Source organism: Branchiostoma belcheri, unplaced genomic scaffold, assembly GCF_001625305.1.
Source record: "Branchiostoma belcheri isolate BF01 breed outbred unplaced genomic scaffold, Haploidv18h27 scaffold180, whole genome shotgun sequence".
Lineage (NCBI taxonomy): Eukaryota > Metazoa > Chordata > Leptocardii > Amphioxiformes > Branchiostomatidae > Branchiostoma > Branchiostoma belcheri.
In genome coordinates this window covers 223,660-246,668 of record NW_017803269.1, presented here as the reverse complement: position 1 = coordinate 246,668, position 23,009 = coordinate 223,660, and the positions used below count along the sequence as shown (strand labels likewise).

Sequence of the window (23,009 nt, the reverse complement as noted above, 5' to 3'; positions counted from 1 at the left end):
GGACGGTGGGACGTCCCGGGGAGCGTCGTTGTAGCGAGGCTGGTCGTCACGGCGCTGGGCGTTGTCACGGCGATCGTACCGCTCCACCCGGCGTTCGTACGGGCCGGGCGGCGGCGCGGCCGAGCGGTGGTCGACGTCACGTGTGTAGCCGGCGCCGCCGCGCTCCCGGTTATCGTAGTCGTTGAAGCGGTTTGTTTCGGGTGCACCACGGTGGAACTCGCCCTCGTATTGTCTCTTGGGCTCGCTCCAGTACGTGTCTCGCTCGCGGGGCGCCTCGAGCGCCCGTTTCAGCTGCCTGCGTTCCTCCTCCAGCTGGAGCTGCAGCCGCCGCGTTTCCTCGCGCTCCCGGGCGATCCTCTCCTGTTCTCGCGCTCGTTCCCGCTCGATCCGCATCCTCTCCCTCTCCAGCCGCTCTCTCTCCTGCTTCTCTCGTTCCAGTCGCTCTCTCTCGCGCTGGAGCCGCTCCCTCTCCCTCTGCAGTCTCTCTCGTTCCTCACGCTCCCGCTGGATGATCTCACGCTGTCGTTCCCTCTCCCGTCGCTCCCGTTCCACGCGTCGACGCTCCATCTCTCTTAGCTCGCGCTCTCGTTGTCTCTGACGCTCTCGCTCCCTCTGCTCTTTAATCTTATCGAACGACAGAATCTCGCCCTGCTTCTCCTTGCTGCCTTTCCGCGGCTGCTGACCGTCCTTCTCCTTGGACTTGGAGTCGCGCTTGTTGGAGTCTTTGACTGTGACGACAGGTTCTCCCTTCTTCTTGTCCATCACGACTGTCCGCGTTCCTTCCTTCCCGTCCTTGTCTGCTCCTTCCTTATCCGCAGACTCCTTGTCCTTTGAAGCTGCCAAGGAACAACAAAATTGTTAGGTCCATGAAAATAAAACATCCAGGTAATGAGATAGAAGAACACAGTTACTAAGCTACTGGATTGATTTTGAAAACTAATGAATAACACACACATAGTAACACAAAGAAGAGCATGCTTCTAAAACCCTACTGTACAATTTACATTTAAACAGGAGTAAGCTTATTTATGTCATCACATCCAGGTAATGAGATACACAAGAAAGAATGCAGTTACAGGCATATTTTGAAAAATATCAGAAATTGACAGTACAATTTAAGTTGAACTATAAGAGTAAGTTTTAATATTCAAGCATCCATAGCATCTAAGGTAATGCAGACATCTATATTTGAGAAGATGAGAAGACTTGAACATGTACAAGTACAAGTAGAGACGTCTATTTTACCTGGTGCCTTGTCTCCTGTACTACGGCGGCTCTGAGACCCTGAGCGTTTGTCCTCCTCCTTCTTCTCCTCCTTCTCATCTTTCTTATCTTCCGGTTTCTTCTCCGGCTCCTTCTTGTCCTTCTCGTGCGTCTTGGGTGCCGGTTTCCGGGCGTCGGCCGAAGGTTTCCGGGCAGAGCTGGACCGAAGGTCTCGTTTCTCGGGCTCCTTCTTCTCTGGAGGTTTCTTGGAGGAACTGGAAGGGTCGTTCTTAGCCTGGAAGGAACACAAGAAGGAAATTTTAGTTTACACTTGTGTTTACTGGTTTGAACATAGAAGTTTTATTATACATATGTAGGTACACATGTATTAGGGCTTTGCACCTTATATCTGTAGCAGTGTAGGTTTTTACTTGAGCATCTTGTTTTTCAGAACATTTCAGTCGTATGCTGGGGTGCTGTTGTTTCTAAATACACAGCTGTGAGGAAACAGTGATAAGGTTATCCAGTTTTAGCTCACTGAAAAGCTAATCTTCCACTGGTTGTGACACTCACAGAGAAGACAGACACTATGTACAGTATTTGTAGTGGTGAAATTCCCCTATCTCTTTTCAACAAGCACACAATTTCACAGGTTATGTCCTATCCTAAAGAGTGTGACCTTTTATATTAAGTGTACATGTCGGGTGCGCGACAACAGCCGGGATTCAAACTCCCAAACTCTTGGTCCCTGGACTACACATACTGTTAGCTTTATTTATTTGGCTGTTCAACCCTCACAGCCAGGACAGCGTAACTAGCCAGTGGCTATTACAAAGGGCTTGCCCTGCTGACAAGACATGACAAAACATTACGGTAACATATAAGGTGGCTTAACAATCTACAAAACTATGGACTAAAACTCACCCTCTCGACAGAGATCATGCGCCCATGCAGCTCAGTACGGTGGAGGTGTGTGATGCAGCGGGCAGCTTCTTCACTGGACGACATAGTCACAAACCCGTAGCATCGGGCACCTGGGCTGCGCGCGTTGGTCACCACTTTGGCTCCCACCACCTGCACATGGGCCAACATACATGAAGGTTAGACATCCAGATAGAACATTGTGATACAAAATAGATCATCTGAAAAGTTTAGTGTTTAGATACCATCCACCACTTTTTGTCAGTGATTGAGCAAGATTATTCTCTACATAGCATTCTCAGTTAATGATAATATCTGAAACATCAGTTCCTTGCTTATTAAGTTATTTTGTTTTACAAATTTGTGAACACCTTCCTAACAAAGGTCCCATAGGATATACTGGCTATTACTGATGAACAATTTCCATAACAAAGACCCCATAGGATATGCTGGTCTATACTGATGAACATTTTCCTCACAACAAAGACCCCATAGGATACACTGGTCATTCCTGCTGAACATTTTACCCCACAACAAAGACCCCATAGGACACCGTGTTTTCAGATGTGAGTAAAGCAGGACCCCCTAGGTCTCACCTTGCCGTACTTGCTGAAGGCTGCCTTGAGGTCTGTGGCTCGAGTTGTGGAGGAAAGTCCGCTCACCCACAGGTTCTTACTACTGGAGCTGGAACTGCCGTGCCGGGCTGGAACAACAGGCAATCATCAACAATTTAACCCTCAGTGTTTTAACACTTAAAAGTTCTCACCAGAACTTAAAGACAGCATATGAATCAGGTATAGAATATAATACTCCATTTCTCAGTTCCATACTGAAATCTTCTTTCCCAGACCTACATCTCTATGGAACAAGCTTCCCTGTGAATGCTTCCCAAATGGGTACAACATTTAACTTAACGTAACCCAAAACATGTAAGTGGTTCGTATGAGACAAAATAGGAGGCTAAATCACAGCAGAGGACACTAAAATTAACATCATACGTATCTGGAACACACTTTACCACAGCAAACACCTCTAAACAAGTCTACATGGAAGATAACTGCAACCAGTTAGTCAGCAAGGCTACTTTTATCTAGTAATGCATTTTCCTCTTACCCTTCTCATCCTTGCCTGGCGGTGCTTTTGCATCTTTGGTGTCCTTCCCACTGGCGCTGTTCAGGAGAGAAGGGAAGGCAACATGTGAGCAGGAGGGACTGGCACGAGCTTCGCGCGCAAAACCGCTTTTTTTACCTGCCGCGATTAACAGGACTGAGTGGGGTGAGAAAACCATGTTGGAAATCTTTTATTTAGTGTGGGGTTGTAACCGTTGTACGCACCGCTTGGCTGGTTACCGGGTTTGATTACTGAAACATTAAGTTGTCTGGTTCTAAGATATTTCTGTGATTACTTGAGCAGAATGAGCAGAGAGAGAGACAGGATGACGGTTTTATCTTTAAGGGTTTCTCTTGTGATCAAACGAGCAGCCAACGTCTTCAGAGTCGCCTAAGAAACTGCCGTTAAGTCTAAGATTATCTATGAGCTCCTTGGCTAAACGGGGGCGTGTTTATAAGAAGTTGGTTCTAAGTGTTAGATGGAGGAAAATGGCACAAGTTGAGTTCGATGAATCTAACAGCCACCAGGTCCGACCCTTGGCATGCTACCATGGCAACGGGGCACCACACGTCGTCGACCTTCGCCAAGGGCACCCCTGGCAGGTCAGAGGTCACTATACAGGGTCGAGGGTCAAAGTTGAGATGGACTTCGCACCTTCCTGTCGGGCGGTTCTTTTCGTTACAAAAATAGCTCTTAAAATTTAAGTTCTGAGTACGGGAGCAACTATTATAGATGGGTACATGGATAAAAAGGGAGGAACTGACTGAATTTTCACCATCAATGTAAGCAAGCATTACCACAAGCGGCACAAACCTCCGAGTCCTCACGCTCGAAACGCCCGACGGGCTTTTCTTGGCCGACGACGACGAGCTTTCTTTGTTCTTCTCTCCTCCTCCTGCCTCTGCCGCTTTCTTCCCAGCCTCCTCGGGCGCTTTCCCCTCCTCCTCCGCCTTCTTAGCCCCGTCTCCTTCCTTGGGAGCCTCCTTAGAAGCTTCCTCGGCCTTCTCCTGAGTCTTCCCAGGCTCCTCGGTGGCCGGAGCAGCGTCCGCGGAGGACTCGGCGTCCTTGGGCATGTCCAGAAGGTCGGCGTCAAGGTCGGCGATCATCTGGTCGTCGGCGTGGACCACCAGCGAGATGTTCTCCTCCTCGTCTTTGGTTGCCGCCGGCAACGCGTGCATCTCCAGCAGGTCCTTGGAGGTCAGCGGGAACGGAACGGGGGCGTCTCCGGGGGCGACGACCTTTGCCCCCGTGGCGGCAGGCTTGGCTGGCTGGGCGCTGGGCTCCGGCTTGGGTGCTGCTGCTGTGTTCTTGTTGCTACCTTCTTTCTCTAAAGACAAGTGAATGGATATTAAATGGTGTGAGACCCACATGGAGATACCTGAGCTGCCGAGCACGGCCACAACTTCTGTCTTAGGCCTGCTCAAAAACTTCTTTAAGAAAAATCAAGTCAATTCCTTACAACCAGAGCTAGCTCACTATGTGCACTTACCTTCAGATACGACTGTAGTTACAGCAAGGGACAGTAGGGACAATACTGCACTTACAGAGCGGGGCATACTGTGTCCGTCAACTTTGCAATACTGTGTGAACTTTAACCTGTGAACTTTACCCTTTAACCTGTAGCCCGTGAACTTTACCCTTTAACCTGCAGCCCTGTCAGGGTCCCTCCCCTCCGCTGCAGAAAGCTTGCTCCTCACATTCAGACACAACTGCCCCCCTCCCCCTTCTCTTCAGTCCTCTGTAACCTGGTCCAGCGTTGCCATGGTGTTCCGGTGTTGCCACGGTGACCAGTGTTCCATCGTTGCCACGGTGACAGTTGCCATGGTGCTGCCAGGAGAGTCTACCCGATGCTGTTGGCCTGTGACTTTTTTCCAAGCAGAGCAAATCTCTCTTCAACTCCAGCCTTCCCCGAGCACTTTTTTCTTCTAGACAGGAAACACTGCCATTTGTAGGATGTCCAGTCCTCTTCTCAAAGTCCCTTTGGTGATCTTCGATGTCTTCATGTTGCCTCCGAGCCACAAAAGTTTTTTCTTCCGTACAGAAATATTGCCATTTGTACTAAATTGTAGGATGTCCTGTCCTTTTTTTGTAACTCTTCCTCTTCCTCTTGTAACTCTTCTTAAAAGTCCTTCTGGTGATCTTCTTACCCCCCAAAGGAAGCCCCCCCTCAAAGTCTTGTCTTCTGGCCAGTCTTCGGTGGCCCTTTTCCACTGAAAACAGCCTTCAGCGTCCTGAAAACGTCCCGCAAAGTCCTCACCCGAGTTCCTCCCCAGCAAACCTCGTCTGGCTCTGCTCAATGTCATGGTGGCATCTCCCGTAGTTCTCAACATGACAAGATCATCTCCAAGGTAACAACAAGGTTGTCTCCACGGGCGTGGCAGTCACCACGGAGGACGTGGCAGTGGCTGTTGTCATGGCAACGGTCCTTGCATCGCTATGGAGACGACATCACCATGGAAACGGAGAGATGTGGAGGAACAAGCTTTCTTGCAGCTGCCCTGACAGGGTTGGCTTAATATTATTACTACTTTTATTATTACCTATTCACAGTAACTTTGATGGTCGGCTGTATTAAACCTGTGGTGACCTACAGTAAGGGCGCTAGCTTCACCTAAGGACATGGGGGTTACCTAAGGACACGGGGGTCATCTAAGGACACTGGGGTTACCTTTCTGGTCTGCAGGGGTTTCTGCCTCCCCCTCTCCCACCTCCTGAAAAAGTCAGATGACTTCAGTTACACGAAATTCAAGAAAACCAACTCTTGATCAAACAAAAAAACAAAACACCAACATCACTGTCAGCCTAGTACAGTTTCAGGTATGACAACTTTGTACTCAACATTCAAAGATGGTGGTTATAACAACATAGGGGTTACCAAAATGTCAAAAATTCAATCATAAAAACATAAGACAACAACAAAAGCAGAACAAAGCACAGAAAAGCTTCAACAACGTAAAAAGTCCAGCAAAGTATTCCAGGGAAAACAAAAGAAAGAAAGAACAAGGAACAAATCTGAATGTGCAAAAATATCTCACTAAATATCTACAGCATGAAATAAATGGTAACAATATGATATGCAAAATAATACAAATCATGAAAGAAGTCAACATCACAAATCTATTAAAGCTATTGGTTAGCACTAAAAGGAAGTAACAAAATGATACAAAACAATAATGGCAATTCTTTCTACAAAATCCCAGGCATTTTATGTTATGAAAAATATAACTCAGTGACTTCATCTAAAAGATTAAGTAGGCTTTACTAGGGAAGAAATCACAGGGGTTCAAAGGTCAGGATCATGGGAAAATGGAGGCACAAGGTTCAAAGGTCAGCACAAGAGGATCATGGGAGAAAATGGCGGCCTGACTCACGTCCTCGGTGAGTAGTTCCTCCTCTTGTTCGGCCGACAGGGCGACGTCGTCTGCGGCTTCTCCCGTCTCGTTTAGAACCTAAACACAAACAAACAATCATGAAAGTTCACCTGTGTTGGTAGTTACATGTTTAGAGTGACTGGTCGAAAGCTCTAGGTGAGAGAACTTTTTGAGTTGGATCAAAGTTTTAACTCTACACAGTTACAACAAGTCTTAGTGCTGGAAATAAATAAAAAATGTCTTCTCCTGTATCATTTATAAAACCTGCACACAAAACACAGAACCCTGACAACTTTTATATTATAATATTAGAATTTTGAATACAGAAAACAAGTATTTCAAACACCTGATAGCAGTATACATACATATATATACAACTGTTACCAGGACTGGGAATACTTGTTGAAAATTACCTGCACCAGACAAATTTTACCTGCACCATGCTGAATTTTAACACAGAACCTTAAAGCAGACCATTCCTGCTCTTCCAACCACTTCTGATATCGTGAAACAACTCACATTCAAATAAAAGTTTATCTGTAACATTAACTGAAATCAAAGATTTTCAAGTTATACGCTATGCAACAGCTTGTTGGTATGCACTTTTCTGTGTATAGAAACAGCACATAAAATCTTTATACTGTTAGTGCATAATACTTTTTATCGGTTACCGTCAATTACTCATTCCTCAGCTTGGCTGTGAATGACAGCTATGGCTGTCCAACTCACAAGTATCTATTACAACTCTTGTACCTTAAATTGCAAGAAAATTGATGTAGTCCTAAGAATAGTGATACAAATCTGAAGCTAGTGGGCATATTATTGGCATTGGCATAAAGTGAAGATCATACAACATTTCAAACAACATGTCAACACAAAAAGAACATGGAAATGCTTCATAAAACTCTCAAAAATCAGTTTACATGTAGCATGTTATGACTTTTATCCAAGTGACTGCGTCTTGAAAAAAAAACTTCCAGGGAACAGAGTTTCTTAGTTATCAATTTCAACAAAAAACAGTTGAGGCATACTGTATCCAGAACTGTGCCTACCTAGTTCTATGCCTGAATGGGTTAGGGTTAGGATCAGGCACGGTTCTGGATAGTCTCTACTGTACCCAGAACCGTGCCTACCTAGTTCTATGCCTGAATGGGTTAGGGTTAGGATCAGGCACGGTTCTGTACATTTGTGCCAGTCACAGTTCTGGATCCACATGAACTATCCAGAACCGTGTCTGAGCATAGCTCTGGATAAGACGGTTCTGGATACATGTGGACTATCCAGAACTGCGCCTGAGCATGGTTCTGAATAAAGCACGGTTCTGGATATAACAAGGCATCAGCTGACAGAAATGGAAAGAAAAGGAAACCAGGTAGTTAAGAAACAGTCAACATTTAAGCAACTCTGTATGTAACTAAAAGCAATGTTTAACTGTAGAAGTCTGAAATGCTCAAACATTCGTACTGAACACAAAACAGCGTCACAGACAAAAACCTTAACAAGATTGTCCTTATACTTCATTCCATTCCCTCGTTCTTTTCCTCATTGTTGCAAAGCCAGGAACAAAGTCTAGTCCATAACCAGAGAGACCATGGTTCAATTCCCATGAGCTGACAAACCTGGGTTTGATCCCCGTACCTGTGAGTCCTTTTCACCCCAGGTGAGAACAGGTGTTGTCTTTCCCTCGCACCAGGTGTTCCTACCTGTTACCTACATGCTCACTTCTATAGTGGGACTGGGGAAGCTCTAAGGTATGGGGAAGGCTGCCTGAGGCATATTTTGAAAATAATTTTTTTTCTATCAGAAATGGTAGCCTTGTATGTCTATTCTGTTGACTTGACTTCTAACAAGGACACTATAGTATGTGCAGAAGCGGCCCCTGCAGGCCCTGGGTGGTACTGCAGAGCTGGCTTTACCTTGTCCACCAGGCTGGCTGCGTCCATCTCCGTGTCTGGTGCAGCAGCGCCCCCTGCCTGCAGTTCCCCTGCAGCTGCTGCTGCGTCTGTCTGCGGAGTCTCGCCTGTCGCTTCTGCAGCTCCAGAACTCGGTACATCCGCGCTCTCTGCCGCAGAAACCTCCCCCTTCCCTTCCTCTCCATCTGTTGTCACCGTGGCAACCGTCTCCGGGGCGTCGCCGGTTTCCATGGCAACCGCATCCGCAGCAGTCTCCCCCTCCTGGACCTTCTGGTCCTCCTCTCCATTCAGCCCTGCCGACGTTTCCTCCGATTCCGACTCACCGTCTTCCTCCCCGAGGTCGTCGATCGTATCCATCTCCTGCTTTATTGCACAACATCCGTCACTATGGAAACCACCCATCACCATGGAAACCACCAACTAACACAACCCCCCTCCCCCACCGTAATGTAGCAGCCATGCCCAACTTCTAGCATTGATAGGGAGGATGGAATTGGGTATTGCACTTATGTTTTACTCTTTTTCTTATCTAACATCTATTCCAAGCGATTCTGTGGGTTGAACTACCAGCATCTGGCATTGATCTAACTAGATTGCATTAGGTCTTTCTGATTTGCCAAAAAGCAGTTACTCAAGCAACTGGAAAGAGATTTTGGAACTGCTTGAGTAGCTGCTTTTTGGCACATCTTATCACCTGGATATCTAACCTTTATCAACATATCTTTCTGATTTGTACTGTTGTTAACAAATTATTGTAATAAATGTCATATATATTGCACGTTGAACGGGCAGCATCTAACACAGCAGACAGCAGTAAGCTTATCTAGTGGAAATCAGCAGGAACAGCAGAACAGTTCAGTTGAGGCGGGATAGAAATGTCCTGAGAACACACAGCAAGTTTCACCCCTTCTTTGAGAGGTGAAGAATTCAAAACCACTAAACCTATATTTGCAACAACGATCAGGTAATTCCACAAGGAATTGTACTGTTCATTGGCATCTAGACATTGGCATGCATGGGATTTTAACTTGCACATAAGTTAGCAAGACTATAAAATAACGACACAGGACTGACACATCAGCACCTATCCTGAAGGTCACATTGCTGTTCTAAATGTCATAGTGCTGTCCAGAAGGTCACAGTTCTGTCCCAAAGGATACAGCACTGCCCAAAAGGACACAGCACTGTGCTAAGGTCATAGTGCTGTCCTGAAGGTTACAGTGCTGTCCTGAAGGACATAGTGCTATCCTGAAGGTCGTACCTGGTCCAAGGAGTCGTCCTCATCCAGGACGTCAAGGTCGTCCATGGGTTCGTCCTTGAGAGACAGGCTGTCTGGAAGGTCAGCTGTCTCCGTGTCCATCCCTTCTTCTGCAGGTTCTTCTGTGCTCTGCTCTTGCTCTTCTTTCTTTGTACGACCTAAATGGTGGGGGGAGGGGGGGGACACATGTAGTCAGTTCCTTTACATTCATCTATGTATTCATCTGGCCACACCGAACCAATTTGTTGGTTTTTGGATTAAAAGGATAGTACTACACTGGAACATTACAGCTGTACAATCTGACTTTGACTTTCGGACATGCTTTTGTTTGATGCATCAGATTTTATTTGACAGTTGTCCACCATTTGTTGCTTGACTAAATCTGTATCTGTATCGATATAGCCGGTATAACCGCCCTTTGGCGTAACACACCAGCTTCACGGGCAGGCGGCGCGGCGGCAGCTAGCTATATTACACCGAACGACTTGAACGACTTAAATATAATCATGTCTTGTCCTGTGTAAATTTGGAAGGCAGCTTCTACTAGCTGAATGGGCTACCCAGCCATTTTATGATGAAATAAATAGATTTCTGGCAGTTACTTACGGACAGGTGTTCTTCTGGCTCCTGCTGCCTTCTTGGCCGACGCCAGCTTGTCTCCAGCCTCAACTTCAATCTCATTTGGGTCTCCACCTTCATCCTGGATAGCCTGGGTGGGAGGGGAGGGAAAAGTTTCAGTCAGTGCTTGGTTTGGTTTCCTTTTCATGCCCACAATCATGATCGTTCTGGCATACTCATTTTCACCTAAGGGAAGTGAGGAAAGTCGTGTTAAATACCTTCATCCTGGCTAGCCTGGGTAGGTAGAGTGGAAGGGTTTCAGACTTTCAGTGTTCTGTGTCTTTCTCAATGTTTCTTGTGCAATCCCAAATAGATCATAACACGTTTAAGGCTGCAATCACAGCCTTCTCAAAACAAGCCGGCTACCGGCGAAAATCGCCGCCTACTCAAATTTTTGCGCCAGCTACTTTCGTTTAAATTTTCAGAAAAACAATGTAGTCTCCGTTACATTTTCCCTCAAATTCCACCGGCTCATTTCATCCGACGAACTTCAGACAAATTTCTGCTAGCTTTCTGGATCTGAAAACTGCTTCTTTCTTATCTTCTTGTGCAGATTTCTAGTGCACGAGTCAGCGTTTGCTTCTACGAGCGGCCAGAGCGGCAGAAACTTTACGGGGGGAGGGTCTTGTTCGGGGCTCGAATTGTATCCGCGGAGCTGTATCGCTCGAGCTAGGCGGAACTTGCTTCGTAAACTCGTTGCTCACGAAAATTTATCAAGCCGCTACCTTCCCAACTTCTCCCGGCACTAGTAACATTCCTGCTACAAATAACTAGTAAAAATCACGTCAAAAAATATCAAGACATGTACAGAAGCTTGTTCATATCTTTCATACACAGAGACAAATTTTCAAAAACAAATCGCCATCAGCGAGATTTCACAGCTGTTTCATTCATCAAAAGTTCTTGTCGATCGTAAAATGATCACTCATCTGTTGTCTCCACTAGTGTGGCATTTGTAGCGTAATCACGGCGAGCCAAAATCAGCGTCAAAACTAAGAAAACCCCGGAATAAAAAACGCACACTCCGCATCGCTGTACAGAAACAGGAGATTTCAGGCGCCATCTTGTCATGAATAAGTAAGTAGCACTGCGCGATCTACGCTCTGATTGGTTCACCTCACATGACCTGCGTTCTGATTGGATAAGCAATGTGGCTAGCAGCACGCAGCGCGGGAATATTTTTCTTCGTCGGTGACACATTTACGCTGCTTTCTACGTTTTTTCTACGACTATTTAGCAACATCCTATTAAAGAAATGCATAATTAAAAGAATTTTCGGGAAGATATATATTTCTCTACGCCGATTTTTGGTCTTTTTCTCGTAATATTCTTGTTCAAGGAACCCGGAAGTCAGTGTACCGGGACGCAGGGTGAATTTCCATAGGACATTTTTGGACCGCACCCCGCTAGAATTAAACCGTCAAAACAAAAACAAAACTTCCAAAAAGCGAACCTGTGACATTTTTTCACATCCCAATGATTATGTTTTCGATCAAATTGACATCTAAATATGCTTTCTTTATTTTTCTGTATTGTTGTGGCCGGGCGCAAGGACCGCGCGTAATAGTACGATCGGCAAAATCGTCTGGCCACGAGTGGCAAACAATTTTAATACAGCCTTTTCCCGTGCACGAACAGTAAATTTTGGAGCCATAAGATTGCCAAAAAAGATGCTCAGAATGTACCAAAAACGATGTTTAGGGGTCTAATTTTTACGATTTTCTCCGGGGGAGGCCCCAAGGACCCTCCCACTTCGTGGCTCGTCTGCTACTTTTTCTTATCAGCCACCTACTCTAAATTTTTTTGAGAAGGCTGAATCAAGTAAAAGTTTATTGCAAATGAACATGGCAAATTATATCAGTGTCCTAGCTCCAGATGCTCCGTAACAAATGCTAGCAGGGCCAAAATTCATGTTTTGGAACAGGTGCACTGGAGAACCTGTACGCTTCAAAGCTTTGGATGTGCGCATGAAAAACTTGCCAAGAAATTAACTGCTGTATGGGGATCTAACCACCATATCTTTCATAGCCTGGAGGGAGTTTCAATGTCCTGTATAAATTATTTCCATCACATGAGAACATCCTACCAAGCAAAGGAATGGTCGTTTTTACTGTTTACTATTTTTATCATGTCCTATGTTGCCGGAATTTATTTAGCCCCCTGGCATGAATTTGTTTATAAAGTGAGACTTTCTCTTTAATTTGCAATTTTCTATTTGGGATCGCACAAGAAACAAGCGACCCTATCCTTTTTTCGTACTGGAAAACGCCCTCATCTGCATTTGGAAGGCATTATACTTTATAGTATTTATAGGCATATACAAACACAAGCGGACCCCTGTGATGTTTTTATAATTTGTGCAAACAGAAGAATCAGTGCCATGTGCGGCCATATCTGATCACGTGGGCACAATTCGCGCCACGAATAGAATGTTTATTTCCCACAAAATTAGCTCCCAAATTTTTGCCGCAAAAACAACGCTTCTGCAACTGAAATCTAATCACCAGCGACCCAAATAATCTCTGTAAACTCCAGTGCACAAAATGTGGGTGATCAGAATACAGATAACTTCTCCGATCGCGATTTTTTTTTTTCAGAGACCCAACCCACGCTGGTGTAAAGAAACAAAGCGGCCGCCATTTTTGGACATCTCTCTCCAGAAAAAACTCACCTTTCAGCTGAATTTAAGTCCGCAAATACTGTGAAAATAGCACAAACCTTACCTTCTTTAATCTCTCTATTAGTACTGGCTTTGTCCCTCCCTTTTCGAGGCCTCTTTTTTCCAGTTCTTCCCTCAAATCGACCACTCGAAGGTCGCTGAGTTTTTTCTTCTCAATCGCCATTTTATCGTCTGTGAGAAGAAATGTCCCGGATGTTCACTCCCAGGGGTCTGTGCGGTGTCAGAGCGTACCATATCTAAAGGCAAAAGGGTGAAATATTATAATAAAATAAATTAAATCTTATAATAATCCTAATATTAAAAACTTTAATACTAAAAACTATGAAATCTTTGTGAATAATTTCTTCACGAATACAGCGATAACATTGTGTTAAAATATGTTTAAATGAAGAGTCTCCCTAAATTCGAATGGACTCGTCCTGTAAAGGTCACAAAGCCCCAAGACGATCGCGAAAATCTTATCCAGAGAAGAAAGGCGTTTGGAAGAAGTCTTGGCAAGATCTTGGCGTTCAAGAAGGTCTTTGGTCACCCGTGGTTATTTCTGGAGCAGTTCAGGGTTGTGTTAGCGATGGTAGAGATCCTTACGTGCGTGTGAGAGTTGTGAAAAACCGGGTACAAATTGTGTTGTGTGGTTGGAACGTGTTTGTGAGATGCATGCTTGATCAGTCTGAACGCCAAGCAGATGTGTGGCGTGTGCACGCCTCCTGTTGTATCCAGAACCGTGCTTTTATTATCCAGAACCATGCTCAGGCACTGTTCTGGATAGTCCATGTATCCAGAACCGTGCTTTATCCAGAACCATGCTTAGGCACAGTTCTGGATAGTCCAAACATGTCCAGAACTGTGCTTTATCCAGAACCATGCTCAGGCACTGTTCTGGATAGTTCACACGTATCCAGATTCCAGAACCATGTTTCATTCAAAACCATGCTCAGACACGGTTCTGGTTAGTCCACACATGTCCATCCAGAACCGTGTTTTATCCAGAATCATGCTCGGGCAATGTTCTGGATAGTCCACACATATCCAGAAATGTGCTTTATCCAGAACCATCATGCATGGTCAGCCACAGTTCTGGATAGTCCATACGTATCCAGAACCATGTTTTATCCAAAACCTTGCTCAGGTACAGTTCTGGATAGTCCACACATATTCAGAACCATGCTTTACAGTTTACGAAATTATCCAGAACCATGATGGCACAGTTCTGGATAGTCGACTCCACATGTATCCAGAACCATGCTTTATCCAGAACCATGCTCAAGTACGGTTCTGGATACTAGTACCAATTAGTAGTACTCCACACATGTCCACGTATACCTTGTGCAAATCTGTGTTCTTGGCCATGGAGATGCAGACACTATCCAGAACCGTGCCTAAAATTTATGACTCCATCCACTCCAGGTAAGGTCAAATTATCTGAACAAAGTCTCCTCCCCCAAGGAAGTTTACATTCTTTCCGCAACCACATCATCATGTATATTTGATACATGTATGAGCACAAGTATTACTATTACTGTATTAGTAACATTACTATTACAAACATGGAGCAATAAATACATTGCAGTAGAATTGAGAAACATGTTCAATGTTTAGTTGGTGTGCAGTCTGTACATGTTGTGAAACCTCTACAGCTATTTTGTGTCACATGCAGTTTGACTTTGAGTACACAACTTCTGTGCTGCAGATGTGAAGTGTTGAATGGATAGGTGTTGTCAGTCTCAGTGTGTGGGTCTGTGGCTTTGTTTAAATTCTCCACAGGCTGGCTCAGGAGCATTTTACCAGCCCCAGGTCTATTAGCAAGCTTAGGCCTCTCCGGACAAGCTAGATCTTTCTAATTATTGCTGTCCCTCATAGGTGAAGCAACTGAAACCTACCACTGGCGTGTGCTACAAGACCTAGGCGGGCAGGCAGTAGAGATACCACGAAGCCTACGGTGGTCTGGTTACCAGGCTAGGCTAGTGGGTTTGTAACATGGTCCTAACTCTTAACATTCCCCCTTTCAAACCAGTCTTGTTTCTTTTCCAGGTTGGACAGCAAGTTGTTTCCAGTGCACACAATCATCACTGCAGTAGAGAAAGGTTCAAAATTAGTTGATCTCTCTGTAGGCTGATTTTGCCAAATCTTCTTCCGTACTTTCCATTGCTCAGTGGACTAAAAATCTGAAGAAGAAAGGTTTGTACACAGGCTGTTTATTAAAATATGGGTGTCCCAAACAATACCAGAAAATCTCCCAAATTGAAGAGTTCACATCATGTCTCTCACAGCTAGCTTTGAACCCTAAGTACTGCAGCACCATGCGTGTCCTTGGCATGGTAGCTTGCTGGGTGTTGCCGTCATGTGACTGTCACATGCTGATCACATGTTCATCACATGACGGCTGCATGACCAGTCCCTGCCTTGCCCAGTGCCATGAGCAGCAAGTCCCCGCCTCTCACTCTCTGCTCTGCTTTGGTTTTGCAGGGCCCGTTTGGCAGGAATTTTGTTTCTGCAAAGTGACCATCCTTGACAAGAAACAAACAAACAAACGAGTAAATCGCCCCAGTAGGGCTAGAACTCGGTTCCCCTGCCAGGCCGCGTGGTCAAGTAAGCAGCGCACAAACCAAATACCATAGCACGGTCAAACTTCTCACAAGTCCACACAAACTACTGACAGCTTAGTAAAGTCACTTCCACAAAGCATCAGCTAAAAAGTCTCCAAGTTGAACACTCCTGCATGCAGCTACAATAGCTCCAGATTAACTAAACAATCGGACAGGCTAAGAGGACTGGATCTTCACAGTGGGATTCCATGACTGGAGGTTTATGATCCGGATCTGTACTGTGGGACTCCATGAACGTTTGTGATCCGGATCTGGATTCCATGACGGTTGTGATCTGAGGACACTCCGAGGAGAAGCATGAGTCATCAGAGGACGGGTCAGAACTGGCGGGGTGGGAACCGGCGAGGTCCAAACCGACCCACGCAAAACCCAGGCAGTGTGCACAGCAGGCTGGACCGACCCACGCACAACCCAGGCAGTGTGCACAGCAGGCTGGGTGTGCCGCGGGCAGGGAACAGGAGACACGGGCCACAGCCCGGCGGTCGCAGGTGGCAGAACGCGGACCGCGGGCACGAGAGGGAAGAAGAAGGACCGTTCCTCCAAGACGCGAGAGAACGTCTCGAAGAAAGCAGACGTCGGGAGTATGAGGAGCAAGCCGGCTTCCAGGAAGCCATGATCCAAGACCGGATCTTTGTTGTAGAGAACCAGGTGTACGGGCAGGACGAAGGGAACCAGCTGTACGGTAACCAGGACGACCCCGGGCCGCCACTCGAGACCGCCGCGCCGAGCGACGTGGACTATCGCCGCGACAACGGGTCGCTCCAGGTCACCGTTGAGTCCGGTCACCACGACGTCGACTACCGCCGGGTCCAGGTCAAAACGTCGGACTCGGAGCGAGGAAGCTACGGCAGAGAGACGAGCCCTCCTCACCATGAGCGTTCCCCACGCCATGAACCTTACCGGATGTACCCTGGAGACTATCCAGAGGTGTTGGCCCACGAAAGGTCTGTTGAGAGAGATTTCGGGGATCCGTATGACCGACGTGATGTGCGCCATGAAACCCCAGAACGGACCGACCTGGAACACTTCGATATCGGAGCAGACAGGGCACGGGAGTTCAGAGATAGAAGTCAGTCACGAACTCGGGACGACAGACGACAGTTTTCACAGGATAGAACCAGGCGCTCCAAAGAATTCGAAGATGACAGACGAAGAGACAGAAGCAGGCCTCGAGACGATGATCGAGACAGAAACAGACTTTCTCGAGAAGATGACCGAGAGAGAAACAGAAACAGGCCTGCAAGAAATGTAGACGGAGAATCTGCCCCTAACAGGCGTTCCGCAGAGCCAGTGTCTGACTGGGAGGCCCAGCTGAGAGAAAGAGCGCGGGAGTTCGGGAGGCAAGTCGAGGAGGAAAGTAGACAACGTGGCAGTCGGGAGAGGTCAGATCCGTGGGTGGACTCTCGCGAGGAGCGCGACAGTCACAGGGAAAGTTGGGAAAGACAACGGAGAAGCCGCTCATATGACAGGTTAGGGGAAGATACAACAATGTATGACAGAGAGCAGGGTGAAACATACGATCGTGGTCAGTACAGGAGGGAAGAGTTAGTCGACCACAGTGAAGCTCCATACCGCCATGAAGATAGTTACAGAGACGACCGGGGCTACTCACCACCCAGGTCACCAACTTACGACAACGCTGCCTTTCCCACCGAACCGCCACCCGATGGGCCCGGCACCCAGTACCTCCCAGGGGAGCACTCTCCACCCCTCCAACAAACGAGTTACAGCAGCGACAATGTCTACAGAAACTTCCCAGGCAACCAAAGTCCTCACTATGCACTGGACGAATTCGGTCAGCCAGTTGCTAACCTTCATAAAGAGTATGTTAGAAGTCCCCCTGCTGGTTCCCATGATGACCGTATCCATGGTGACCGTATCCATGGCAACCGCAGCAGCAGCCGCACCCCCAGCCCGGTGGTGTTGCACCAGGAGGAGGATCTGTATGGAGGTTGGGGGAAGGGCCGCTCGTCCGACAGTCTCTATTCTGCAGTCAGCTCCAAACCCGGCCCTGACCTGGACAGCAGGGGAGAGTACAGGCTGGCAGACAGCAGCCCTCACGGTGGAGACCCATATAGAACAGACTATGATGCAAGAGAGCGGGAGTATGATCAGTACAACATTCAGGAAATTCGGGGAAGAAGCCCTGAGTACCAGCCTTCAGGGGATCCCCACAGGGGTGAGCAACCTTCCTGGAACAGCCGGCAGGAGGGGAGGGGGGAGCAGGGTTCTTGGAACAGCCGGCAGGAGAAGAGGGAGGGGAGAGACGCCAGGGCGAGCAGGGATGCAGGAAGGAGGGAGAGATACGCTGAAGAGAAGCAGGGAACGAGGGAGAGAGAGAGAGACACGAGGAGCCAGTCTGGAAGGGAAAGGGAGCGCTCAAGAAGCCGTGATCAAGGCAGGAGGGACTCACAAAACAGGAGGGAGCAACGTACATCGTCACGGGCACGAGATAGAGACAGGAGAGACTACGAACAGCAGAGTGACTTGCAGAGGAGTTTGGCAGACGAAATAAACAAGATTCGGCAGGACCCTGATCGAACTGACAGGCAGCGGAAAAACGAGCGCAGCAGAAGCAGCCGCGGAAACTCTCGAGATCAGCAAAGTGAGCGAAAACGGTCAGAAAAGTCGGCAGGCAGCGGTGCTAGTAGAAGTAGAACCAGCCAACAGCGATCGTCACCCAAGCCGTCGGGTAAAGACTCGAGAAGCGTGAAACGTAAGAGAAGCCAGAGTCTCAGTCCCAGACGTAAGTCTCGCGGCAGACAAGACGATGCGAGAGGAAGCCGCAGCTCAAGAGACAAGGAAGGAGACAGCAGAAGGCGGCGAAGCCCACGAGACAGCCGGCGTGATGACAGCAGAAGAGGTGAGTCTCGTGGTCGGAAAGAAGACACGAGAGAAAAGAGAACTCGCCGTCCAAGCCCTTCAGATCAAACAAACCGAAGGCAGCAGGAGATTGCAGATGAGGAAAGCAGCCAGATGTGGCCTCTGCAGCCTCCCAGTACCCTGGAGCAGGCATCCAACTGGGCCCTAGAAACACCCCAAGTTCATGATCAACATACGGGCCTGCCGCCGTGGCAGCCAGTTGGTACGCAGGGGAGTTATCGGGAGTTTGAGACGGATGCAAGCTCTGTGTATCGCAGCAACACTACTCAGGAAAGTACAGGCGGAATGGGGCCACAGACTGACTTCCACGGGGAAGGGACTAGTACTGACATGCCTCCTGGCGAACGAGGAAGAACTATAGTGGAAATCCAGCCAGCCGTAGAGACAGGTAATGCACCCGCTTCAGGCGCAAGAACAGACATGTGGGACGTTCAAAGTGCAGGAGCCAAAACTCAAGCAGAATCTCTCCAATCCCAGCCTAGCCCGGCTCCACAGAAAGGTGCGACACAAGCGAACCTGGTGGAGATTCCCTCCTTCCAGCAAGCTCAGGAGATGAAGAAACAGCGGAGCAAGAGCTCCTTGGAAGTTCCGTCCACCCCTCAACGTTTCCCTCCAAGCATGAGCTTCCCAGAGAAGCTGCTGATCCTATCGGAAAGCTACGGCGTCCGAACCCGACAAGAGGTGGAGAATCGGATCCACAAGTACGAGAAGGAGGTGAAGGACGGTTACCTGAACAACGTAACGGTCGAGAACAATGATGACAAAGCTGTAGAACACCTGGGGGAACACCTGCCGCGCGGAGGGCTCTGGAAGATCAAGCTGCTGCGGCGAATCGTCGTGGAGTGCCTCCCCAAGAAAACTGTGGAGATGAAGAACAAAATCCTGTGGCTGTGCAAGCAGCTGCTTCCGCCGGAGGGCATCGAAGTGACGGAGGACATCTTCACGGCGCTCCTGGCTAAGAGAGTCACGAAGTACGGCTTGAAGAAAGCGGCTCCGTGTCCAGCGACGGGGGCAAACCTGCAGCAGCCGGAGCAGAAACAGGTGAAGAACGAGGAGAAGCGAGACATGGTGGTGGAGTACCTGCAGAGGCTGGGCGTCCCGGCGACGCGCGAGGCCGTGAACGGGATGCTTCAGAACGAGCAGATGCTGGAGAACATTGAGCGGACGTTCTGGCTCCCGCATCAGGACCGCCGCCTCGTGGAGCGGTACCTCCGCCAGATCCGCGTCCCCATCACCCCCGAGGCCGTCAACAAGATCATCGGCAACCCCGACATCCTGGCAGACATCAAGAAGACATTTGGGTCTTCAAAGGAAGGGATCCCTTCCCAGCGCGGTAACGACGATCATCAGACTCAGAACAGCGCCGTGGCAACAATCTCCATGGCAACTGCATCACAAGAACCACCTGCAAGCTTGTCAATGACTCGGAAGCTCACACCCAGCAGCAGCACCAAGTCTGATGCCACAGAGGCCAGCCCCTACAAGCACCTCTTGTCATCCAATGCTCCTGTTCATCAGAACCATCCAGCAGCTCCCCTAGCGATGTCAGGCAGTACTGCAGCCTCTGTGATGTACACACAACCCTCTGTTCACATGTCTCAGGCATCTTCTATGGGCCTGCAGCAAGCACAGAACAGCAACACTTTCGGGGGCACCACACAAATACATGGACAGCACCAAAGACAGTTGATGCAAGGGGAGGGTGAACAACAGGAAAGACAGCAGGGTAGTGCACATGGAGGGTACAATGAGAGAGGACAGCAGCAAAGACAACTAATGCATGGGGAGGGAAGACAGCAGGCAAGACAACTGGACAGTTCAAATGCGGGGTACAACAAAGGGGGACAGCACCAAAGACAGATGGACAGTTCGCGTGGGCATTACATCGAGGGTGGACAGCAACCAAGACAGCTGATGCATGGACAGGGTCGACAGCAGGCAAGGCAGCAGATGCAAGGGGAAGGAGGACAGCACCAAAGGCAGCTGAACAGTTTGCAGCAAACACAGAACAACAACCCTTACGGGGCCCCCACACAGATACATGGACAGGGAGGACAGCACCAAGGACAGCAGATGCATGGCGAGGGTGGACAGCACCAAAGACAGCAGGACAGTTTGCATGGGGGGTACAGCCAGGGTGGACAGCAGCAAAGACAGCCAGATAGTTCACATGTTGGGTACATCGACCAGCAGCACAGAGCAGCAGGACAGCAGATGCACGGGGAGGTTGGACAGCACCAAAGACAGCACCAAGGGCAGCATGCGCAGAGTGGGCAGTACGTAGGTTATGACAGCATGGTGCCGAGGTCAGCAGCCGCAGAATACCATGGAACAGTGAACCCAGGTCTGCTGCCTTCCCAGCAGCAGATGTACATGTACGCATCACCCGCCGCCTTCCCCCCACAGCCTGGCATCTCAGAGCAGCTGCAACACTTCACAGCGCAGACACCCGGCCCGGCTGCTGCAGTGGAGAGCCTGGAAAGTACTCGGGTGTTTATCATGGATCTTTTCCGCCAGGTTAACCTGGCCTGGGTGCCGGAGGCTACTGTTCAGGAGATTCTGGGGAACCGGGAACTCGTGGAGCAGATCCAGCGATTTCGGGCGGTAGGAATGCCACTAGAACTGCTCGTCAACTACCTGAAGCAGTGTTTGCAGCTGGTCAACCGTCAGTAGGCAGCTGGTCAACTGCATTCAGCAGAATGTACTGCACCTGTGCAAAACCCATAATGTATTGTGCATAGCACTTCAGCATCTCATATAATTCATATATAAGGTTAACATATGTTTCCACAAGATGTCGTCCGCAATAGGCAAAATTCTTATTGACCAAACATCCAACGAAAACCGTGAAAAGTCAGGGTTTTGCACAGGCGCAGTATGTTCTGTCAAGGTTCTTTGGTCAACCGCCGTAGGCAGCTAGCCAACTGCAAGTCAGGTGTGAAGTAATCCTCACTGTGGACTTGACAGAGAAGACAGACACTGTGTATATGTGTATAGGCTTACTATGCTGTGGAAATTCCCCTAACTCTTTTTGACAAGGACAACAATCATTGGATCATTGCTTCATGTTCGGTCCTAAGGACTGCGACCCTTTCCAGTTAGTAGACAAGTCAGCTGAAAGTTCATCTGTGTTGGTAGAAGTCATCGTGAACCATTTAAACTGCAGATACATGCGCTATATGCAAAGATGCCAACCCACCACCTACATGTACTCCAACAACTCCCAAGTGTGGAGCCTGCGAAGGCCTTCTCATACCAACACAGATCACCCACCATGCCAGCAAAAAAAGGAACGGGAAGAAACTTGCAACTGCCTGCAATCACTGCACAGGAACTCTTTAAGATTCCAAGAACAAAGGACTCATTTTACACCTCTGTCATTCTTATTTCTGGACTGATAAAAGTTTCAGATTTGTACTGAGATGAGGTTATGTTTTGTTTTTTTTGTCGGAATGTGGGGGATATGCTGTGCTCTATTTTGGTTCAATGCTGTATTTCTGAAATGGGAAAGTGAAAACAAACCATTCCAGTAGACTTTATGTCATGTTCTATCTCAAGTGAAAGTTTGCAATCAAGATGTGCAACGTTTTTGTAAGACCTGCTTCAAAGTTTGTGTCTTATATTTGGGGTATGTATTCCTATTAAGGAATGATGGAATCGCCGATAACATTCCTTCTCTTTTTATACTGGGAAGTCTGTAATGCTAGTACTTGGTGACACCCCTTACTGTGCCATTCTGAACTTTTTGTTATGGGGCCATCCCCAGCATTTCAATGGAATAGACAAACTATTTCGTTCAAATTGTGCCAAGCCAAATTGTGTAATTATTAGTGATCAGTGTGTTTCTTTAGTTTGCCATAAACAGATATGTGTCCAGATGATGAAGTTATTTGTTAGATCTGTGAATGATGATGATGTCTAATGCTAAGGTCACAATTCTCAACCTAGGGCAGTTTCTGAAAACAAAAAGTATGATATATATAATACAAGGAAACAAAGAAAGTTTTCAAAAAACTAATCATGACTACTATTTGTGTATTTTGTTGACATGACTTATTTTTCGTTTATGCAAACCACCCGGCCAGGTCCTGGTTTGGAAATGTGACCTTAGCATAAGTTTTGTGGATGTACGTACTGATAGAGGTCTGTAAATGATACTGTTTTAAGTTAACCTTCAACATGCTTAGGCAGCTGTTTGACACTAAATTTGTGTTGGTTACGTGGTTAGGCAGCAGGAAAAAGGTTAAGAGTTGTGTATGTTCATTGCTGATCAAGGTAACAAGGCAGCCATTTGATACCAAGTATCTGTTATGTGGTTAAGAGAGAGTTGTGTATGTAACGATGCATGCTGGTAGAGCTACTTAACCTTCAGCAAGGCGAGGCAGCCATTTGACACCAAGTATCTGTTGGTTATGTGGTCAGGCAGCAGGAAGAAGGTTAAGAGAGTTG

The 23,009-nt window shown here is 47.6% G+C and overlaps 2 protein-coding genes across 2 annotated transcripts in view; one reads left to right on the top strand and one right to left on the bottom strand.

The window, feature by feature from the left end:
* LOC109467501 (scaffold attachment factor B2-like) overlaps positions 1 to 13,285 on the bottom strand; it is a 14,395-nt gene extending 1,110 nt beyond the window's left edge. Inside the window, exons 1-12 of the mRNA XM_019765514.1 lie at positions 13,118 to 13,285; positions 10,383 to 10,485; positions 9,780 to 9,934; positions 8,522 to 8,878; positions 6,606 to 6,683; positions 5,903 to 5,945; positions 4,048 to 4,561; positions 3,238 to 3,293; positions 2,721 to 2,827; positions 2,128 to 2,277; positions 1,246 to 1,498; positions 5 to 836 (exon numbers count right to left, since the gene is read on the bottom strand). Coding sequence (XP_019621073.1) covers positions 5 to 836; positions 1,246 to 1,498; positions 2,128 to 2,277; positions 2,721 to 2,827; positions 3,238 to 3,293; positions 4,048 to 4,561; positions 5,903 to 5,945; positions 6,606 to 6,683; positions 8,522 to 8,878; positions 9,780 to 9,934; positions 10,383 to 10,485; positions 13,118 to 13,237 — 2,768 coding nt within the window. The 5' untranslated portion in view covers positions 13,238 to 13,285. The remainder of the gene's footprint in view (positions 1 to 4; positions 837 to 1,245; positions 1,499 to 2,127; positions 2,278 to 2,720; positions 2,828 to 3,237; positions 3,294 to 4,047; positions 4,562 to 5,902; positions 5,946 to 6,605; positions 6,684 to 8,521; positions 8,879 to 9,779; positions 9,935 to 10,382; positions 10,486 to 13,117) is intronic.
* A 2,321-nt stretch (positions 13,286 to 15,606) lies between these two features.
* LOC109467519 (zinc finger CCCH domain-containing protein 13-like) lies at positions 15,607 to 22,756 on the top strand. The gene has a single exon (XM_019765530.1). It carries the CDS (start codon positions 15,975 to 15,977, stop codon positions 21,231 to 21,233), a length of 5,259 nt encoding a protein of 1,752 aa, XP_019621089.1. The 5' UTR covers positions 15,607 to 15,974; the 3' UTR covers positions 21,234 to 22,756.
* Positions 22,757 to 23,009: the final 253 nt, after the last annotated feature.